Raw genomic sequence first — 21,110 nt, forward strand, 5'->3', positions numbered from 1 at the left:
GTGAGGATGGGGCGGGCGGGTGGGGGGAGTTTAGCTCCGTGGTGCTGCTTGGGAAGGTGTGGGCAGGGTGTTTCTCAAACTGCAGGCCTCAGGGCCTCTAGATCCTGCAGAAGGAGCACCTCCCACCCAGCGTTGAGGAAGCCAGGGGGCCAAAGGAGCCTCCCTTGTCTTTCTTGCTGGTAACAAGGGTTCCACTTACTTTATTTTGTGGAGAACAATAAATAGTCTATAAATAGAACAGGGGAGGGAGGTGTGGGGTGAGGCAAGAATGAACGGGGTTGAAACCATTGGATTCTGGGGTGGGCAAAGGAAGGGCGGGGGGAGACCCTCCGTGTAGACTTTACCTTACTGCATTTCATTCAGGGCTTCCTCCCACCCTGCAGCTCCCAGGATATACTGGCTAGAAAGGGGGTGAGGGAAGGGCAGTGGACTGCGGGCAGGCACAGTTCAGGCCGCCCTAGTACGAGGAGGCAAACTCATAAAGCATCAGGGTCAATAAATACGTCCCCTCCCAGCCGCACAGGAACTGGCCAAGGGACCTGCTCGAGGAGGGTTGAGGCCCAGGAGGGGACAACCGCTTTGTCCTGGCTCCTCATTGCAAACCATCCATAGCTGCGGGAGCTGTGAGATGGGCGGGGGAGGGGAGGAGAGGAGAGGAGAGGCGAGGCAGGGTTACCCTCTCAGTTGTGAGGGGGCAGCAGAGAAGCCAGATCTGAGGAAGAGCGGGCCTTCTCAGCCAGCAGCTGGTAGAAGGGCTTGGGGGTCCCCCAGTCTTCGTCGTCGCTGCTGGAGCTGTCCTGCTTCACGATCCGGTTGTGCTGGAGGCTGAACCTGCGCGCTTTGACGCTGGGGGAGAGGAGGCAGATCTGTCATTCCTTCCCTGTTCCCCGTCCCACCTCCCCGGGCCCAGAGCCTGGCTGAGGGGGGAGACGGGAGCCTTGTTTGGCCCCATCAGGCCAACCTCTGGGCCTCCAAGTCCAGGTCTGTGCGATGGAAAGAGTCAAGGGCTCTTCGCTGGAGCCTCAGACTCCCATGAGGTGTTAAAAACCGTGCACAGACATGTCATGTGTTTCAGGGGCCAGTGAGAAAGGGGCAGGTGACAGCTCTGATGTTAGACAGGAGAGGGTGGCAGAGAGGGGGAGGCAGGGAGGAGGCCTAGTGACAGGGCGATAAGAGTCAGCTTCCTGCTCTGAGAAGCTCCCTGCGGCAACAAGGGCAGAAGGGGGCCACAGCCCGCCATTTGCCCTTCTAAGCTGCGAGGTAGGGCCCCTCTCTACCCATCACCCCCTAACACGTTCCTAGGCATTTGCAGCACCCAACTCTTGCACCCCAGTCAGCTCCAGCCTGCCTCCGATACCATGAAGCTGGAGGCTCTGGGAAACAGAGCAGCAGTAGGGAGCAGGGAGGGCCCTCGGCTCCAGGCAGGGGCTCCTCACCAGTATGGTCTGCGCTCCTGCTGGGTCATCACCCGCCACAGTTGGGCCAGCTCCTTGGTGGCAGCCGTGGATGCGGTCCCAGGGCAGGCTCTGGGACAGGAGGGAGGAGGTCAGGAGAGGCCTTCGGGGGAGCCTGTGAAGGAGGTTTCCCTGCCCTCTCAGGGTCCTGGCTTTCCCATCCGCGTTGGCCTGAAAAGCCTCAGAACACACCCTCTGGGGCTCAGTTGTCAGAAAAGGGAGTGGGACTGAATGGTTGTTGGGAAGGGGACACCGTGTCTTGGGACGTGCGGAGGACCTGTATCTGCTGCTCCGGTACCAGCACCTGGATCTTCCTGTCAGGGCACCGTCTCCCCGTTGTGGATCGGGAGGCCTCCCCACCCTTCACTGTCAGGGCTGGGTGACTGATCTAGCAGGTGAGCCCCGAGAACTTTTGCCGGAAACATTAGAAACAAGGAGCTCTCCTCCCACCAGGTTGTTTGGTGTGACCCTGCACTGACCCCACCCTGAGTGCTGAAGGACAAAGCCAACCCAGAGGAGCCAAGTAGGAGATGGGGACAAAACTTCCAGACAGCAACGTCTGAGCCCTAGGCCCAGCGGCACCTGAAGCAATCGCATTCTCCCCTTCCGTCAGGTTATATAAGCCAATTGTCTTTTTCTTTAAGTGTGACTCGGGTTTCACTGCTTATAATTCGCAGGCCTTGACCAAGGCAGTGGGACCAAGTTAGATGCTGGGGGGGGGGCAGGGCGGGGGGTGGGGAGTGTGGCTGAGGAAGGGTCACTGGGTCGTTTCTGGAAGGGGCAAATGTGTCAGACAGCAGGGACGACGCACTCTGGGGGCGGGGGGGCGGGTGGACAGTGCAGGTCAGGCCCCACCCAGGGCCCCAAAGGACCCCCACCCACCGGATGTACTGTTTCCGGTTCATCCTGCAGAACATGATGAAGCCATTGACACACTTTTTCTTCATCTGGGTAGGGCAGGGGGGTTTCTTGTTCTCCTTGGGCTTCGCCTGGCCCCTGCCCACCTGGCCCTTGCCCGCCCGGCCCTTCCTGGCCTTTCTCCCGGCAGAGGGCTGGGTCGCGGCCCGCCTGGTGGGGGTCCATGTGTAGTCTCCGTCCTCATCGCTGGAGGACTGCAGGCGCTCGGGGTCGGCCTCATCGTCCTGGGCAGGGGACAGGGAGGTGAGAGTGGGCCGGAGACATGGGACCGACCCCTCCGATGGCTGTCCCCCCTTCACCTCTAGCTGCCTCCACACCGACTCTTCGTCCATGTTCTCAGAGCTGGAGCTGGACGGCGCCTTGCTGTTCTCGCTCAGCGACAGGTAGCAGTGGTCCAGCGAGACAGAGGACTGGCACAGGCTGTGGGAGTCGGGGGGGTCCTTGGGAGCCTCAGAGGGTGTCTCCTGGGGAGTGAGGGAGAAAGACGGGAGATGTGGGGGAGACCGCAGTGTCCCAGCTCAAATTTAAGACTCCCTGGTCCAAACACCTCCTGGACATGCAGGCAAATGTTCCCAAGTTCCCACAGCAGGTCAGAGAGGGGCTGGGTGGGGCTCAGGTCCTCCGGGGCAATAGCTCTCGACGCCATCAATTCAGCAGCCGTTGTGTCCTGGGCAAGGCGTAGCTTCTCCGAGCATCAGGCTTGCCCACAGAATGGCGGTCACTACACGTGCCTCACAGGGCCGAGAAGCACCCACCACAGTGCCCGGCGCTTACTAGGAGCTCCGCCAAAGGTGTCTATGCTGTGATTCAGTTACTCGCTGAGGCAGGGGGCCGCCTCCCACACGAAGGAACACTTATCTGGGGACCAGCCGGGTGAGTGGCGGGCCTTGGGGCCTGGTGTGTGTGTGGGGGGGTCCTCTTTCCAGCTGAAGATTCCTGAGCTCAGTCTGCCGTTTTTAGTTTCCTCATCTGTTGAATGCGGGTCACAAGAGACCCCACCTCACAGAGCAGTTGTAAAATTACGTGGGGTCTCTTACGGGCACCTGGCAGCTTTTAGCTCTTATCCTTTGTGTCTAGTTTATTCCAAATGCCCAGCACGGAGTGGGGTGCCTGGTGGCCAGCAGTGAATGTTCAAAGGATAAGGACGGACAGACGAGGGCACAGACGGTAGATGAATCTCTGGAAAGACGAGGAGAAGGGTGAGCAGGTGGATGGTGAGTGGGTGGGGGAAGGCGGCTTAACGGTAGAGGAGACGGAGGAGTAAACGAAACAGGTGAGTGACACGTGCGGAAAGAAGGATGGACGTGTCTGCGGACAGATGCCTACCTTGTTCTGTGGCACCTCAAGCAAGCCATCGGGGAGTGGAGACTCAGGATCTAGGAACACTTCTTCAAAGAGACCTGTCAGGGAGGGAGACCAGGGCAGGGGCTGGAATGGAAATGCCTCCCTCGCAGGGCCGGCCGGAGAGCCTCAGTGCCCTTCTCTAGATTTCTGTTCTGGGATCTCCTGTCCCAGGTCCAAATCCAGCTCGCAGGCCAGCTCCCCTGGGGCACCTCCAACCTGAGCCGAGTGAGTGGGTCCCCACCGCAGGCTCCTGGAGCCTTCTCCTCACCACACTGGCCTGGGCTGCTTCCCCACGAGGCTGTGGGCTTCTCGAGGCAGGGCCTGGATGGGATTCACCCCTGGGACCCAGTTCTGCCGAGCACAGGGCAGCACACTTGGTGGGCATCACCGTATGTTTTCTTTCTTTCTTTTTTTTCTTTCAAGTAGGCTTCGACACCCAGCGTGGAGCCCAATGTGGGGCCTGAACTCCCAACCCTGAGATCAAGACCTGAGCTGAGATCAAAAGTCAGACACTTCACCAGCTGAGCCACCCAGGCGGCCCTCACTGAATGTTTTCTGAAAGAACCAAGCGTCACATCTAGCCCTGGGCGCTCACCTTGCATCAGGTACTCAGTACCGTCCTCCAGGATCTGTTCTGGCAGCGTGTTTCCTGGGGAGCTGAAGAGGGAGGGGCTGAGCCCGAGGATCTCACTCGGGTGGCCTGTCACAGCCCAGCTGTTAACCTGGGGAGGCCCCAAGGCCAGCGAGCTCCCTGAAAAGGAAGCATCAGGCTTGAGGATGTGTCAGCCCCGCACAGCAGCTGGCTTCGAGGAGGTGGTGCTGGGCACTGGGAAAGGTGACTCTGCCGATGGCTCACTTGGAGCGCTTGGGAGAGGAAATTAAGAGACAAGATGCCCGGCATGATGCTGTGGATGGCCAAATCCGAAACCATCAATATCTGGTGTGCCAAATATGATAGATTGATTGTAGCTCCCCGGAGCTCTGCGTTAAGAAAGATTCTGAGGCAGTCTCTGGGCTCAACAGAAAGAATGATGGTTGATTACTAACGTCTGCCATAGCAACCGATGGCTCAGCGATAGCAGGTAAGCTTACGTGGCCCTGCCCGCAGCGGCAGTCCTGGTCTCCTCCCCGCCAGTAGGCCTCAGGAGGAAACGACCAAGGACGGCCCCCACACTAGCCTACAGGGAGGACAGACAGATCCAGTCACCATGGGGGCTGCCCTCTGGGGTCCAGGCAGGAAGCCAAGGGTCAGCATCTGGGGACTCCTTGTCCACTTCCTCGCTGGAATCGTAGAACACCATCTTCTGTCTGCAAGAGGTAGAATTCAAGAGGCAGACCCGGAGCCCTGGGCTGGGAGCTGCATGTGACCTGGGGCGAGCCGTTTCTCCCTGGGGCGTCTTGGTGTCACCCACTGTGATTGAAGATGGGGGTCGCTTTGTGCTGGCTGCTGGGGGGGGGGGGCGGGGCGGGCCGGAAGCTTAATCAGCTGAGGCGCCTGCCCTCAAGGGGCTTCAGATTGTGAGGAGAGGCAGGTGTCATGGGGTGCTGGTGACACAGGGGGCAGGGCCGTGATGGGTGGCGTTCCAGGAGGACAGAGAAGGTGGACAAGGCAGGAGGGAGGACCACACTGAGGTCAGCCGGAAGGGTGGAGGCTTTCTAGGGGGATGAGGGAAACAGGCTTGCCGGGAAGAGGGATCAGAGGGTGAAAAGCCCAGAGGCGGCAAGAGTGTGGCTCCTGTGGAGTGCCACATATTTCGTGGTGTTAAGGGTAAGATTCATGGGCGAGGGGCAACAGAGAGGGCTGGCAGGATGAACCAGGGCCGGGGAAGTTCTATCTGGCTCTTCCCCATGGGCACTGAGGGAGGCCTTAAAGCCATGAGCTGATGTGACCACAGTCTGTGGTTAGAGAAGTCAGTCAGGCAACTAGGGAGGACGGGCTGGAAGGGGTGAGGCAGGAGGCAGGGAGGCTGGTGAGGGGCTGCAGCCCTGGTCCGGCAGACCGGAAGCAGGGCCCTCCTTGGAGCCTCAACCGCCTGCACCAAGCTAGGCCCACAGAGGTACTCTCTCCACAGATACCAGCGAGGATGTAAATCAACCTCGCTTCTCACTGCCCCTCAGCCATTCCAGATCACACACCTCAGCCTCCCCCACTCAGAGCCCTTGGGGTTCCCTTACCTGGGACAGGGCTGTGTCCTGTTGAGAAAATGGATCCCCTCGGCCCCTTGTTGGGCCTTGAAGGCAAGGTAGGGCCCATTACCCTGGGCACTGACTCTGCAACAGCAGCCTACGGGGGCAAGTCGGGATGCTTACTCCTGTGACTGGAACACCTCCTGGGACTCACAGACACAGGGATGCAGAGGTGCCGGGGCCTGCTACAGCCTCTCCCGCCCAGATCCTAGCAAGACCTCAGGCTGCGGGGCCTCTGCGTGAGGCTCCAGGACAACCCGAATGACCCCTGGGTTTCTGGAACCCTACCTCTTTCTCAGAAGCTGGAAGGGAGCTAAAATCCTGAAGTGGAATAGTGTCGATGAAAATGACGATAGCAAAGACAAGGACAGAGTGCTTACCGTGCCAGCGAGGTTTTAGACATTTTACGTGGCAGTCGGCAGCCCTGGGCTGAAAGGCGCCATTTTTATAAGCCTTTCACAGTTAAGTGAACAGAGGGGATAGAACAGCTCAGGGCCTTGCCTTCCAAGCACCCCTTTCTCGCCTGGCTCCCTGCTGGGTGTGTGTCTGCAACTTTTCAACCTGGCACACGGACCAGAGTCACGAGAGCGACCGCCTGCCCTCCCCCAGTTCTGTGACCCACAGCCTCACATGAGGGCCACACTGAGGCTGTCCCACAACAGAGCCTGAGAAGAAAAGAGAACAGGGAAAGAGGCCTGAGACAGCGTCTCTCTTGTGCACCATGGAGTCCCCAGCTACTGGGACCGGACTCAGGACATTGCTGGTACCTGACAAGCAGTGTATAAATAACCGGCTAAGATAACAGTGAGGAAGGAGACCAACTTGAGATGTCACAGTGGATGCTGTTCTCAGCCATGTCCAGCAACGTCAGCCGGGACCTTCCTCCCTTTCTGTCATCTTGAGGCAGGGCCGATGCAGCTTTGGGGTGATTGCTGGAGGTGGTGCATCTTGAAGGAGTGGTGGTCCTCCCCACATTTCCTCCTTGCTGCTCTGGGGATGGGGTTACCCACTTCTCGGGCTTGTCCAGGGCCAGGCAGCGGCGAGGCTTCTGGGCCCGGGTCTGGCGTTCTGGGGGAGCAGAGAGACAGGTGTCAGAGGGGGCCAGAATATGGCTCAGATGGGGGGCTATCTTTGCTCTGGGTCCCACAACCTATTCAAAGCTTTGCCCAGGTAAGCCTGGGCCTCAGTTGGAGATCAGCTCAACGTAGGCTCCCTTCCCCTGCCCACACGTTAGAATCATCTTGTGAGGTCTGGAAAAATACTGATGCCCAGGTTCCACCCCAGACCACTGGAATTTGAATTTCAGGGTATGAGGCGCAGAGATAGGCATTTTTTTTTTTAAGTTTATTTATTTACTTAAAGAGAGTGAGAAAGCACGAGTAAGGGAGGGGCAGAGAGAGAGAATCCCAACCAGGCTCTGCATTGTCAACACAGAGCCTGATGTGGGGATCAAACTCACGAACGAGGAGATCATGACCTGAGCCCAAACTAAGAGTCTGACCTTTAACTGACTGAGCCACCCAGGAGCCCCAGGGACAGGCATTGGGCTTTTTTTTTTTCTTTTTTTTTTTTTTGAGAGAGAGAGAGGGCACAAGTAAGTGAGTGGTGGAGAGAGAGAGAGGGAAAGCTAGAGCGAGAATCCTATGTGGGGAAGAGAGAGAGAAGCGGGGCTCACCTGAAGCGGGGCACGAGCTCACCCGAAGTAGGGCTTGAACTCACAAACTGTGAGATCATGACCTGAGCTGAAGTTAGATGCTTAACCAACTGAGCCACCCAGGTGCCCCAGGGATAAGCATTTTTAAAAGTACCCTGGATGATTCAATTAGATATGCAGCCGAGACTGGAAATCATTGTTTAGGTACAAGTCCCATTTTAAAAACATGTAAACTGAGGCATGTGGAGGGGAAGGGACACATAGCGAGTCAGTAGCAAGGCTGAGGCCAGCCCTAGGATGCTTGCTTTCCACACTTGGGTCTTTCCATCACCCCGCGCTCCCTGATGTCCTGGCCCAGGATGCATGACTGGGTGTAAAGACTATGTGCTAACAGCAGCTTCCACTCACTGAGCGCTGACCATGTGCCTCTCCACTCAGCATTGCTCGAGGGGTGTGTACACAGGCTCATCCTTAACACCACCCAGTGGCAGGTACTACAATTTCCAGACCGGGAAGCTGAGGCTCGGAGGAGGAAAGTAACCGCTCCAGGGGCTGGGAGTTGAACCAGGTGGGTCTGTCTCACTGTAAAGCCTGGGCAGGGGCTCTGGGTTGCTGCCTGGGCCTCCCCGGAGTAAGAACGGCTCTGGGGAAGGAGCTCTGCTCCCAGTGACCTGGCTTCCTGTCTAGCCTCACTTGTACCTGACGATCCGGTCAGTTTCTTCTTCCGAGGTTTCCGGCAGCCTCCCTGGAGACGGGACTTCCTCCAGTGTGGGGAGCGCGAAGGGGTGGAGCGTCTCAGCTTTGCTGGGCCCACGGCCGGGTTCCGAACCAGCCCTGCACAGGACGGAGAAAGAGTCAGGTCGGATGGCCCCAACCAGCTGACTTTACAAGTGCGGAAACTGAGCTCCTGGGAAGAGATCGGATGGATGGCTGTGAGGCTGCACATCCAGGCAGTAGAGGTACAGGGCGAGAAGTCAGGTGTCCCCAGGGCCATCCTGGGCCTCTGCCAAGAGGGAAGACAGGCTCAGCGCTTCCCAAATGCCTCCCCGTAGGCCTCATCCCCAACCAATGCCTCCTCCTACTTTCCTCAGGGCAGTGAAGACTCCGCTGCCCACCCTGGCTTGCCTGGGGCCTATCAGGCCTCTCAACTGCCCTTTGTTAGCATCTCCCAAATGTACCACTTCTGTCTACAGCCTCACCCTCAGTGCTAGCTCGGTCTGTCCGGTCATCCTGTCCAGATCACTCCTAAAGGCCTCTTCGCTGACCTCCCTGACTCCAGTTTCTCACTTAATACCCAATCCCACACACTAGATGTCAGGCTCGTCTTCCAAAAAAAAAAAAAAAAAAAAAAAAAAAAATCTGATCCTGGCTTTCCCTGGCTCAAAGCCCTTCAGGGTCTTGGACCCTCACCTCACCTCCTCTCACTGTGGCCCGTGGATTTTTTATGCCGGAAACAAGGACGGCACCCGGCACACGGGGAACAAGCGGCTTGTTCCAGGCACCGTGTGACACTTTCTATGTGTATTAACTCACTTAAGCCTCATGACGAACACAGGAAGGAAGTACAGGTGGCCCCTGAACAAGCAGGGTTGGGGCGCCCATCCCCCTGCGCTAGAACTTCACTACTAATAGCCTATTGCCGACCAGAAGCCTGACCAATAACATAAACAGTTGACTCACATATATTTTGCATATTATATGTGTTATCTACTGAACTCTTACCACAAAGTGAACTAGAGAAAAGAAAATGTTAAAAAACCGTAAGGAAGAGAAAATACCATTTACAGTTCCGTACGATATTTCTCCCGAAGTGCCTGTGTAGAGGTGAGTCCATGCGGTTCAAACCCATGTTAGTCCAGGCTCAACTGTGCTAGTATTTTGCAGCCGTGGAAACTGAGGCATTGAGAGGCTGAGGTCCCGAGACCTGTGTCCGCGTCAGGATCCGGTTCAAGAACCTCGCGCGTCATCTTGATGTTACGCGGTCCCTCCAAGCGTGCCCGCTGCTGGCCTGTCCCAGACCTTCCATAGGTGTCTCCTCATACACGCCCATTGCTGCTTCTGCCTGGTGGGGTCCCCCTGCCCCTATCCTCCAAGGCCCAGTCGCAAGGCCCCTCCCCGCCACAGTCTTCCCAGATGCCCCTAAGTTCACAGCATCACACGCATCTCTCTGTCTCTGTCCCCTCGGCCAGGCTCTGAGAGGCCGGAGGGCCTGGACTCATCTAAGTCACTCACTCGGTGCCCCCGACGGCAGCACAGCTCTTGGTCTGTGGCAGGCATTGGGAGATGGGGACTGAACTTACTTACCCCCAAGTCCGCCTTCCCCATTGGCGGTATGGAATTTGAGCAAGGCCTTGGCCACATCGATGTTTTTCTGGAGGTACTGAATGTAGTGCAGGACGTGCAGGAGAATCTCCTTCTGCCCTCAAAAGAAAGACAAGGCTGAGCACCAGAGTGGGGTCCCACGACAGTGTGAGGCTACTGGGGACCAGAGACAGAAAGGCTCTGGGACCGCGTTCCCCACCCCAACAATTCCTCCACTGGCAGAGGTGCTCCTATTCTGCTGCTTAGTCCTTGCTGCCGCTCAGGGAGACTTCTGTTACAGCTAAGGAAACTGAGGCTCGGAGTGCTAACGCTAAGGTGAAAGAGAGGAAGTGGCAGTGCTGGGATCTGAACCCGGGTCCGCCTGCCTCCTGGCCCAGTTTTTCAACACACACCATCTGGCTTTCCACCCCTGACCCTTCGCGTATGCTGTATTCTCTACCTGCAAAGCCCCCCTCCCCCCTCCCCACAGACCCCTGCTCTGGCTTCTCCACCTTTGAGCCTTACTTAGCACAGTGGTCTCCCCTTCCAGAAACTTTCCACCTCCCTGACCCCTCTCACCCAGGCTGGGTCAGATGTCCCTCCTCAGCATTCTTGTAATACCCTGGGCCTGTTTTATAATTACCTGTTTATGCGTTATTTTCTCTCATTGACCTTGAACTAGTTGAGGGTAGAGATTGTAGCTAAGCGATTCCTGTATCCCTCACTCACAGAATAAAGAGGTAGCTTAGCCAGTGTTCGCTGAAGATTGACCTCCCCCGTAGCACTGAGCATTATGCCTTCTGCCCGGCAGGCATCAGCCAGCCAGCCAGCCAGCCACCAAGTACTGACTAAGTTGGTAATGGAGGCACGAAGCTCAAACAGACCACTACCCACTGAGGGCCAGGTATGCAGGGGTGAACCAACACACTTCTGTTTACCTTCCTGGAATTTATAATCTAGGGAGGGCAGTGGGCCTCAATAAACTCAGAAATGATGCAAAATTACCAACCGTGTGATAAGCATTCCGAATAAGAGTGTAACAAGAGATTCTGAAAGTGGACTTGAGTGTCTGAAAAAGCATTTAAACGGAGACCTGAAGAATGACAGGGGTTAGTTAGCCTGGGGAAGAGGAGAGGGAAGAATGCCAGCAAGTATTTCTTGGATTGAACTGGATCCCTAGAATAACAACAAAACCATTAGCAGTAATCTTCCAAACCTGAGATCAGGAAACACGATCCCACAAAGGGAAATGTGTGAAACCATTCCAGAAGATATAACACCGATGGTCGCTGAAATGATCTGACCTGATCCACGGGAGGAAGCTGTAATCTAACTAAGGAATATGTGTGACACAGGCAGGAGACTATGTATTACTTTGGAAGGACCTGGGCTCCATGTGGCACTTCCTGGCTGGGTATTGGGAGCAGGCCACGTTACCTCTTTGTGCCTCAGTTTTCTCATCTGTGCAGTGGGAATGAGGATATTCACATAGGCTCCGAGGATCGTCGTTAGGACTGAATAAACTAGTGTGTGTGAAACTGCCCAGCACAGAGCCTGATACACTTTGGGTGAGAACACTTTCATCAGGTTCTCAAAGGATTAAGTGAGGACCTTTTCTAACTTTGAGAACCGAACTGTGGGTTTCTCAAGATCAGGTACGGTATCTCCAACACCAGGCTTGGCACGTGATTGGCACTCACTAAGCTAAAATGTTTATGAACTATAAAGTAATATGTAATGTTTTTTATTACTGGTATCATTTTTTAGTGTTTATTTCTGAGGGGGGGGGAGGGGCAGAGAGCGAGAGACACACAGAATCCAAGGCAGGCTCCAGGCTCTGAGCTGTCAGCACAGAGCCTGACGGGCTCGAACTCACAAACCGTGAGATCATGACCTAAGCCGAAGTTGGATGCTCGACCGACTGAGCCACCCAGGCGCCCCATACTGGTATTGTTTTTATGCAGAAGGCAATTGGGCATCAATTCAGACTCCAAGACCAAAGGCTCAGTGATCAATACTTCAGGAAGGTTAGTATGGGGACTACCAGCAGAGGTTCAAATCCCGGAGACCTTCTGAAGGGAAGATAGATGGTCCTGTAACATTCTCAACTCAGGGAATTCAGGCACTCACTCATCTACTCGTTCTTTCATTCAACAAACACCTATGGAGCACTGAATGACAGAACCGTTGAGGAGGTGAGCCTTTGGAATGCCACAAACCTGACTCTCTCTCTGCTATTAACCAGCTGTGTCCTTGACCCCTCTGTGCTTCAGAGGGGTGAGTTCTGCCAATGGGGAACTCATGCTGGGAACTCTGTGAGTTCCCAGAGGATGGGTACCAAGTTTCTTTGCCTCCCCTTGTTGAGACGAGAACAGCTTCTGACATCCAACCGTCTTTCCATAACCAGCTGATGAATGAACGAATGACAGGATGGAATGAGAGGAACGAGAGCGAGAAAGCATCACACCAGGCCTTCCAGATCTTTGAGTCCCTTATTAAGTTGCTCCCAGTGGCGGGAGCAAGGTGTCAGCTCAGCACTGCATACTTTTATTGAGGAGGCACTGCGGACGCCCAGAGAAGCCTTATCTATCTCTACCTCGGGGAGGAGATGCCCACAGGACACAAAACAAGGGACTCACAGACAGGGAACCGACATTTGTTCATGGCTATTATGTCATTTTGGCCTCACAGTATTGCTGGGTAGTAGATGTTATTGTTTCTTGTTTTACAGCTGAGAAGCATGATGCTGGAGAGGCTGACAAGCTGAGCGCCCGGCCCAGAGTCCTATCGTTTGGGGGCTGAAGGGCTCAAACCCATGGCTGTTTGAGTCCCAAAGTGATGACCTTTACCAGGCTCTTTGCCGATTTTCCCCTCCCAGGTTCCCCTGCCTCCTTTGCAAAAACAGACCCCACCCCTGCCACCACCCGTCTTCTGGTCATGGGATCACAGAAATGCCCCATCGAGGGCACCATCCCTGAAAGGGCCTGTCGAGGGGTCCCAGCATGAGGGAGGCTAAGCTGGTTACTGATATTTTCAGATCTGCCTCCCACGTCCGCCTCCTCTCCCTCGGTCCCCATACCTTGGTGAGCTTCTTGGTACCCTTCTTCAGGGCCATGGGTAGCAGCAGTGCCAGCTCCTGCAGTTTGCTGGTGTGGTTTTTCCTTTGCCTCCTGTTTTGGGCCAAGAGCCGGTTTGGGTTAGGACAGCCAAAATGGAAATTGGCCCCTGACCCCCAAACCACTGGTCTCAGGGTTCCCCTTCTCAGAGAAGCTCCCCGCCCCTGACACCCCAGACAGAATCCTCACCCCCTCGGTCATCAAATCTCACCCGTTCCCCTTGCAATCCCTTCTCTCCACCCCCAGCCCCTGGCCTGGTCCACATGTTGACATTCCCCTAGCTCTCCCGGCCTCCTGTCTGGCCTCCTCCAGCCCATACTGTCTCCTAGAGTCAGGGTGATCTTTCTGAAAACCAGATCTGCCCACGGTTTTCTCATCGGTGCAGTGGGAATGAGGAGATCCATTCAGGCTCAGAGGATCATCAATAGGACTGAATAAATTAGTGTGTGTGAAGCCGCCCAGCACAGAGCCTGATATGTTACTTGACTAATAAGTGTTTCAAATCTCTCAACGCCATCCTATTATTAAAGGTCAAGTTTAAACTCTGAACACAGCTTTTATAATGCCCCTCAAGGCTGGGGCGCCTGGGTGGCTTGGTCGGTTGAGCGTCCGACTTCAGCTCAGGTCATGATCTCACGGTCCGTGGGTTCGAGCCCCACGTCGGGCTCTGTGCTGACAGCTCAGAGCCTGGAGCCTGTTTCAGATTCTGTGTCTCCCTCTCTCTCTGCCCCTCCCCCGTTCATGCTCTGTCTCTCTCTGTCTCAAAAATAAATAAACATTAAAAGAAAAAAATAATGCCCCTCAAGGCCTGGCTCTGCTGACCATCCTGGTCTCATCTCTTACTTTCTTTGGTTCTCCCCCATCAAGTGACTCTAACTCCACGGGACAGGTGGGATACCGCTGCTAAGGTCCCTCAGCCCCATGCTCACGCACTTCTCTGGGCCCCGCTCTGAGCTGAGAGCTGGTGGAGGGGGGAACCACTGTATCTCTAGCATCTAGAACAGGGTCTGGCACGTCGTGGGAACTCGGCACATCTTTGCTAGATAAATAAATAAGGGCATGGCAGAAGCTGACTCCTGGGGGGATGCAGAACTTCCAGGATCTAATCCCTGAATCCATAATTCATCACATATCCCTGTATACACACCTCCACCCCAATCTTGACAGATGGAGACACAAAGACAATGGAGCCTCTCTCCCAAATTACACACCATTGCCACCACTCCCATGACTCCTTTTGAATGCCCAGATCCCCCCCGTTTCCACCCATCTTTGTCTCACCTTCCTTGGGGCTCAGTTCAATTGCCACCTGCCCCAGGCAGCCCCTGGCGACCACCCTTGCCTTCCTCCCTTGCTCTGAATGGCCACAGCACTTTGTCACCTGCAGCATGGCCACGCCCAAAACACTCCCTTGATTACAGCCAGATGTTTAGTTCCTACTCACACATCCACAAACTAACACCTCCTCCTTTTCAGGCCCCGCGCTGGACACCACGGAAGGTGAGAGAAATCATGTTCATTGCCCTCGAGGAGATGGGGGAGTAGTGTGGGACACACACTTATCTCCCTAACCAAACTCTGGAGCTCTAAAGAATCTTTCTCACTCATTCACTTAGCAATTACTTATTGGGCACCTACTATGTGCCAGGAATGGTGATAGGTGATAGGGATAAACGTATATAAACAAAGGGACGCCTGGGTGGCTCAGTTGGTTAAGCATCTGACTGCAGCTCAGGTCATGACCTCATGGTTCGTGGGTTCAAGCCCCACATCGGAACCTATGTTGACAGTGCGGAGCCTGCTGGGGATTCTCTCTCTCTGCCCCTCCCCTGCTCTCTCTCTCTCTCTCTCTCTCATTCAAAATAAGTAAGCTTTATTTAAAAAGTATAAAAAACAAAATACAGCTCCTTCTAGAGCCCACAGTACACTCAGGGATAAAGGCATTAATCAAATTGTCACACAAACAAACATAAAATTCCAACTGGGACCAGAAACAGCTATAAAACTTACTGGGGTGGAGAGCCTTGCAGATGAAAATGTGGGGCCCCTTTTTCAAAAATTAAGAATTTCTACATGGTGAGAGCAGAGCATCAAACCAAGAATCAGGCTCTGCCAAGCACAGGGCTCTGTAACTGCATGAGTTGCACACCCATGAAGTTGGCCCTGATGGAGACAAAGACACCTGCTTGGTGTTAGGAGAACTTGTAAGAGGTGTCTTTGATCTAATCGGAGGTTTTCCCTGAGGAAGTAAACCTGGCCAAAACCTGTGCTGAAGGATGAGTGGAGATGGATAGGTGAAGAGAGAACAAGAACATTTCAGATAGAGGGAACATGTGCAAAGGCCCTGTGGCACGAGGAAGCATGGAGAACTCAAAGGAAGTAAAGCTGCCAGTGTCCTGGCCCACAGAAAGCAAGGGGTCTTGTGGGGTGACACAAGGCTGGAGAAGATAGGGGTCAGATGAGGCAGGGTCTCAGAGGCTCATTGTACAGAAGAGTTTTGCCCTTACCTGGAGACCAACAGGAAGCCATAAAAGGGCCTTACACAGGGGATGATATCATTAGTGCACCCTCTCAAAACTGCTATGAAATAGAAGACTATGCATATTAGTCAACTGAATGGAGGAATAAAAGAAAAACAAATCTCTGGTCTCAAGTTACTTCCTGGTAGAAACCACAACTTTGAGGGGCTAGGGTGTTAGCGTTCTATCCTTGGAGGAAAACTGGGTTAGGCTGACCTCTAAAGTCCTGTCGGGCCCTGATATTTACTTTTTGCATACCACTTTCCTTCTGTTCTAGAGGAGCCCCTGGAAGCCCCAGCGAGAAGCAAGGAAGGAAAGCAAGGAAGAAAAAAGTGTCCAGGCCTATTTAAGTTCAAGGTGTTATTTGACCATGTCTGGGAAAAAGAGTTTCATTTCAACTGTATGTAGTCCCTGGGTGTTTACTCGGGGTTTTGCAAAGCACCGAGAGAGCCTTCTGTGTGCAAACACAGAAGTTCCAGGAAAAAAATTTACAGGGAGAAAAAGGATGACTAGGCATCACAAAATCTTGGCATCTCATGGGCAGTAGTCCTGAATAGGTGTAACCTGGGGTCTGCCCCCAGGGGCCTCTGGGCTCCGGGCACTTCCTCCCATGGCTGCCTCTTTCCTTACTGGATGGTTCGGGTTTCAGACAAACTCTTTCCTCATAGTGTCTATAATTTTCACCCGCTAATTCCAGCTCTGCCCTCTGGGGCTTCAGGAACCGGCCAGCTGCAGCCACATGGGTCCTTTTTCCGTTTCTCTAAACCGTCAAGTTTCTCTCTGCCTTAGGGCTTTTACTATTCCTCCACCTGGAATGTTCTTTTGCCCTAATTGTTGTATGGCTGGTGTGTTCAGCACCTAGCTTAAATATGACCCCCTCTGAGAGGCCTTTTCTGACCAACTGATCGAACTAAACACATTCTTTGTCACCTCCCCATATCATTTATCAGAACCTGAAATCTTTCTTTATTATAAATACCACAGGGCAGGGATTTTGGTCTTTTTTATTAATTGTTATATCCCACACTGACTTATCCATTAGGTACAGTAAGTACAGTACATAAATCTGGTGCCGCTTTTAAGGGCTCATGAAAATATTTTCTTTTTTCTTTGGAGATTTTGTTTTTTAAGTAATTTCTACACCCAATATAGGGCTTGAGCTCAAAACCCTGAGTTCAAATGTTGCATGCTCCCCTGAGTGAGCCAGTCAAACACCCTAAAAATGTTTTAATTTCTTTTAAAATCGATACTGATGTTGTTGTAAACTATAATTTAAAATATGTTTTTGGGGGCGCCTGGGTGGCTCAGTCGGTTAAGCATCCAACTTTGACTCAGGTCATGATCTCTCAGTCTGTAAGTTTGAGACCCGTGTCAGGCTCTGTGCTGACAGCTCAGAGCCTGGAGCCTGCTTTGAATTCTGTGTTTCCCTCTCTCTCTCAAAAGTAAATAAAACATTAAAATTTTTAAGGGGCGCCTGGGTGGCTCAGTCGGTTGAGTGTCCGACTTCGGCTCAGGTCATGATCTCACGGTCCGTGAGTTCGAGCGCTGTGTTGGGCTCTGTGCTGACAGCTTGGAGCCTGGAGCCTGCTTTGGATTCCGTGTCTCCCTTTCTCTCTTCCCCTCCTCCACTCGTGCTCCATGTCTCTCTCAAAAATACATAAACATTAAATAAAAAAAAAGTTTTAATACAAAACTTCTTAAAAATTAAAAAAATTTTAATTTTTTTACATTTTAATTTAATGTACAATTTAATTTAATTTAATTTAATTTTACATTTTAATTAATTTTAATTTTACATTTTTAATGGAGGAAGGGGTTCAAGAAGGCAAATGGCCTAGGGCCTATGAAAGTCATGTGTTGCCCTGACTATATCCCAGCTCCTAGAATAATGACCAGCACTAAGTAAGTGTTCAACAAAAAATTATTGAATTTATGGATGTTCCTTCTGTCTTCTGATGGCCTCAGCCTTTGAAATGGCAAATGACTCTATTTCTTGGGTTTCCTCTTCCCTGAGCTAATCAGGCTAAACCCTCCCTAGTTCTTTTATTTTAAGGGAGCTGGAAGAGCCAGTCCAAATATCTCATATTAGATATAGGAAAACTAAGGCCCAGATCCTAATGTGCAGACATTTAAGAGTAAGAGCTGCCCCAAAGTGGGACAAAGCAGGGGGCAGTGCCCGGAGGCAGCATAATAGTTCATTATAAGCTCCAGCTTTTGAATAAGACAGATCTAGATGGAAATCCCAGCTCTGTCACTTGCTGTGTGACTTTGGAAAAATTTTTGATCTGACGCTGTTTTAAACTAATTTATAAAATGGAGGTGGCTAGAAAATTTTATCTTGTCTGGAGGGTGTTGAGCATAACACCTGGCACATTGAGAGTGCTCACAAAATGTTCGAGATAGAAGGTGAACGGTCATTTGTCAGAATTTTCTAGGGAGAAAGGATGCTGAAGGAGGGGGTGGAAGGTTGGCAAACCTGTTGGTTTTGGTTGATGAACATTTAATCCCCCTTGTCTGGTAATAATTTCCTTTGGAACCACCCCTCCCCCACTCTCAGTCTATGTGGCCCAGAAAGGTCAAACCCAACCTCCCCCTCCACTCGGCAGCATAGAACTAAGGTCCAGCTAAGAAGAGTCACGGTGATTGGTTCGGGATTGGGGTCCTAACCCAGCTTTGGCCAATCGGAATCAAGGGTCCTAGAAAGAGACTCCCTGCTGGGGTTGTCAGGCTGGCAGGATGTGGTTCTGGAGCTTCTGGAAGCCATCTTGCCCTCACAAAGAGAGAGCCTGCTTAAGAAGGGAGGCAACAGAGGGCAACAGCAGAGGCAAGCGAGGCAGGTTCCTTGCCTGGACGCAGCCAAGCCGGATGCCCCTGAATTTTTTGTTTAAAGGACCCAATGAGGAACCAATGACCCTTTTATGCTTAAGCTGGTTTCAGCAGGTTTCCCGTTAATTGCAACTAAGAGCCTTTATTAATACAATGACCAACACCCTCCCCCCATCTAGAAAGGGGGAAAAGGGAATACATTGTTGGTGACCTCTGGGATTCCAGGAGGAATGGGCAGCAGGAAAGGCATTCTTCATTTTCTTCATAGTGCTCCTTCTGAGCACAGAACCTAAGTCAAGAACCTGAACAAAGCAGATGCTGAATTTTAGAGTTAATAAATGAATGGAGAGATGGATGGACAGTCAGTCATTTGGGGAGACAATGGGGATAAGATGAGCTGTGGCTCTCTTTTCTTTAGCCAGGCTTTGGAGGGAAGGAGAAACCGACCCAACCCTCAATCTGCTGTGAAAATCCCCTCTATGAGATTCCTGGCCCTTGATAGGTGTTTGCCGGATGAATGAATACAGGAAAAAAAGAAAGGGAGGAGGGCGTTTAAGAAACTCAGAAGGTCAAAGCCTGCAAGGGTCTCAGAGATGATCTTTGGCAACCACCTGAGAGTTCTTTCATCTTGAAAATGGCGGTAATATTCGCCCATACTCCCTTCTGCAGTTGTAAGGATTAAAGAATATCATACAAACAAAGGGCTTAGGGGAGAGTCTGACAAACAGTAAACGCTCAGTAAACATTATCGTTATTATTCAACGAGAGTGGCCGAAGCTGTAAGGGAGATAGACAGGGTAGAGCCCTTACCTCTCACTGGGACCCAGGGGACTGGCTCTGGGCCATTCAGGGGAACACAAGTGTCTACTGGAATGCCACATCTGCAAAGAGGGAAAAAAAGAAAGAATTATTAGTGACCTCTGGGATTCCAGGAGGAATGGCTAGCAAGGTGGGCAGCCTTCATTTCCCCCAAGTTGTTCCTTTGAGCACTCAGACAGCCCAAGGGTCCCCGACCCCCACAAATATGGGCCCAGAGACCAAAGTCAAACCCCTGAACTCTCAACCGAAGTCCCTGAATCCCAAACTGTAAATTTGGGCCAAGTCGTGATCTGTACCTAAAACTAAACACACATTCCCACACTTTAACTTCAGAACTTCTGTCTTAATAGTGACACGTCACACGGCCAGGCCTGCAACCTGGCTTGAACTCTCTAAACGGTGAGGTTAAGATGCAAAAACCATGACCTGAAACTCTCAAAGTGAAGATCTAAAACCCCCAGAGATGCCCTCCCAAACCTAAAAACCCTCAACAGTATTACTGAGATACTCTAGACCCCCGAACTGGCTACTTCTGATCTCCAAATACGACCCCAATCCCAGTCCGGTTGAGATCACAGACCACAAACCTTAACAGAGAACTCAAACCCTCAAATAAGAAACCCAAAAGCCCCCAGAGCAAACCAGAGTCTCCCACGGTGACGTTGGATCCAAACACAAAGACCTCCAGACTCCAGAACTATCCTTTCAGACCTTCAAATTGTGACCCCCCCCCCCCAACCCTACAATGGAGATCTCACAGGTGAGTCCCCAAACTGACGCCCCGTACTCAGCGTGGGGACTCCAGGCCCCGAAATTTAAGCCTCAAAGTCCCAAATGGTGACTTCAGCCCCGAAATCTCACACCTCCTACTCCACACTGGGGTGCTAGATCCCTAAATCCAATGCAAGGCTTCGAACCTCCCATATCAGGCCCCGGGGCCCCCAAGTGATACCCCGGAACTCAAAATCTCCCCAGGATCTCCCGATCCCAACAGGAAAGCTTCCAGTCACAAAGCCCCCACACCTTCAGACTCCAATACTAGTCACTCCCAGATACAAAGCCGGAGATCCCAGGTCCCGGATCCCTATCCGACAGCCCCGACACTCTTCAGGGTCTTCGGTATCTCAGACCTGAGTCTGGACCCCCAAACCTCGGCCCAACCTCAAACCCAGCACCCCCCCGCTCTGCGGCCCCTGGCCTGCCTTGCTCCGAGCACCCGGGCACGTTCGCCTTCCTGTCCCCCTGCACCTCCGGGAGGGAGGCCACGACCACAGAGCGCAGCTCCTGAGCGGACCCCAGGCTCCCCACTTCTGGAGGGCGAGTTCCCCTCGGCCTCCAGCACCCGCCTCAGGACGTGCAAAATGGCGCGAGGCCCCCCCTTGTGGTTTCACGCCAGCTCCACGCTCAGGAGCCCGATCGGACAGCGTCCGGCGCGCCTCCTGGGAGGCGGGCTGCGCCCGCGAGCCTCAGGCCGGCCTCGGCCACCGCGCTCCCCACCCGGGCGTGGGGTGGCCGCGAACCCCCTTAGCTCGAGGCTCCCGGGCGAGGCCCGTGGAGGGGAGCAAGAGCGAGCTCCTGAGGCCAGGCCACGCCCCCGCCGGTTCCCGCCAAGGTGTGCGGGGCACGAGACTGCAGAGGCGAAACGGCAGGGTGCGAGGGGCCGTGCGCAAGCGCGCCTGGGGACGGGCCCGGTCTTCCAGCGCCCGCGGGAGCTTCGCCTCGCGCCTCCAGACAAGGCCCCTGCCGGTGCGCGCCAAAGGGCCAACCAATCAACGCTCAGGCAGCTGCCCGCCTCCCCGCCCCCGTCTGGCCTCGCCCCCTCAGCTGATTCCTGAGGTCCAGGACCCCGGGATCCCGAGGAGGCGGAGTCTCCCCAACCGCCGACTCTCAGGAGCAGAGAAGGATCTGGCCAGGGTCCTTTCCGGCCTTCATTCCACCTTTTCCCTTCGGCGCATAGCTGAGGAAGGCCTGC

General features: G+C 53.6%; 1 protein-coding gene across 2 annotated transcripts; it reads right to left on the reverse strand.

Moving 5' to 3' along the window:
* Positions 1-69: 69 nt before the first annotated feature.
* On the reverse strand, positions 70-19,200 carry MEIOSIN (meiosis initiator). Of its 2 annotated transcripts, XM_060651499.3 has the most exons (13): positions 19,130-19,200; positions 12,938-13,028; positions 9,862-9,973; positions 8,257-8,391; positions 6,726-6,971; positions 5,892-6,000; positions 4,924-5,024; positions 4,312-4,467; positions 3,699-3,772; positions 2,672-2,836; positions 2,337-2,596; positions 1,437-1,526; positions 70-846 (listed from the first exon to the last, which is right to left on the reverse strand). In XM_060651499.3, the coding sequence occupies exons 1-13, from the start codon at positions 19,198-19,200 to the stop codon at positions 681-683; spliced, it is 1,776 nt and encodes a 591-aa protein (XP_060507482.3). In that variant the 3' UTR covers positions 70-680. The 2 variants fall into 2 exon arrangements, with proteins under 2 accessions (XP_060507482.3, XP_060507483.3); XM_060651500.3 differs by lacking the exons at positions 4,924-5,024; positions 5,892-6,000.
* Between the last annotated feature and the right edge of the window lie 1,910 nt (positions 19,201-21,110).

Source organism: Panthera onca, chromosome E2 (assembly GCF_046562875.1).
Source record: "Panthera onca isolate mPanOnc1 chromosome E2, mPanOnc1 haplotype 2, whole genome shotgun sequence".
Lineage (NCBI taxonomy): Eukaryota > Metazoa > Chordata > Mammalia > Carnivora > Felidae > Panthera > Panthera onca.

Bases quoted from the DNA above. Each gene is read 5' to 3' on its own strand.
- MEIOSIN (XM_060651499.3), bottom strand. From the start codon at position 19,200: ATGTGGCATTCCAGTAGACACTTGTGTTCCCCTGAATGGCCCAGAGCC. The intron at 13,029-19,129 runs GTAAGGGCTCTA...GGCCCAAAACAG, and splicing joins CCCCTGGGTCCCAGTGAGAG to GAGGCAAAGGAAAAACCACA. The intron at 6,972-8,256 runs GTACAAGTGAGG...CTGCTCCCCCAG, and splicing joins GAAACTGACCGGATCGTCAG to AACGCCAGACCCGGGCCCAG.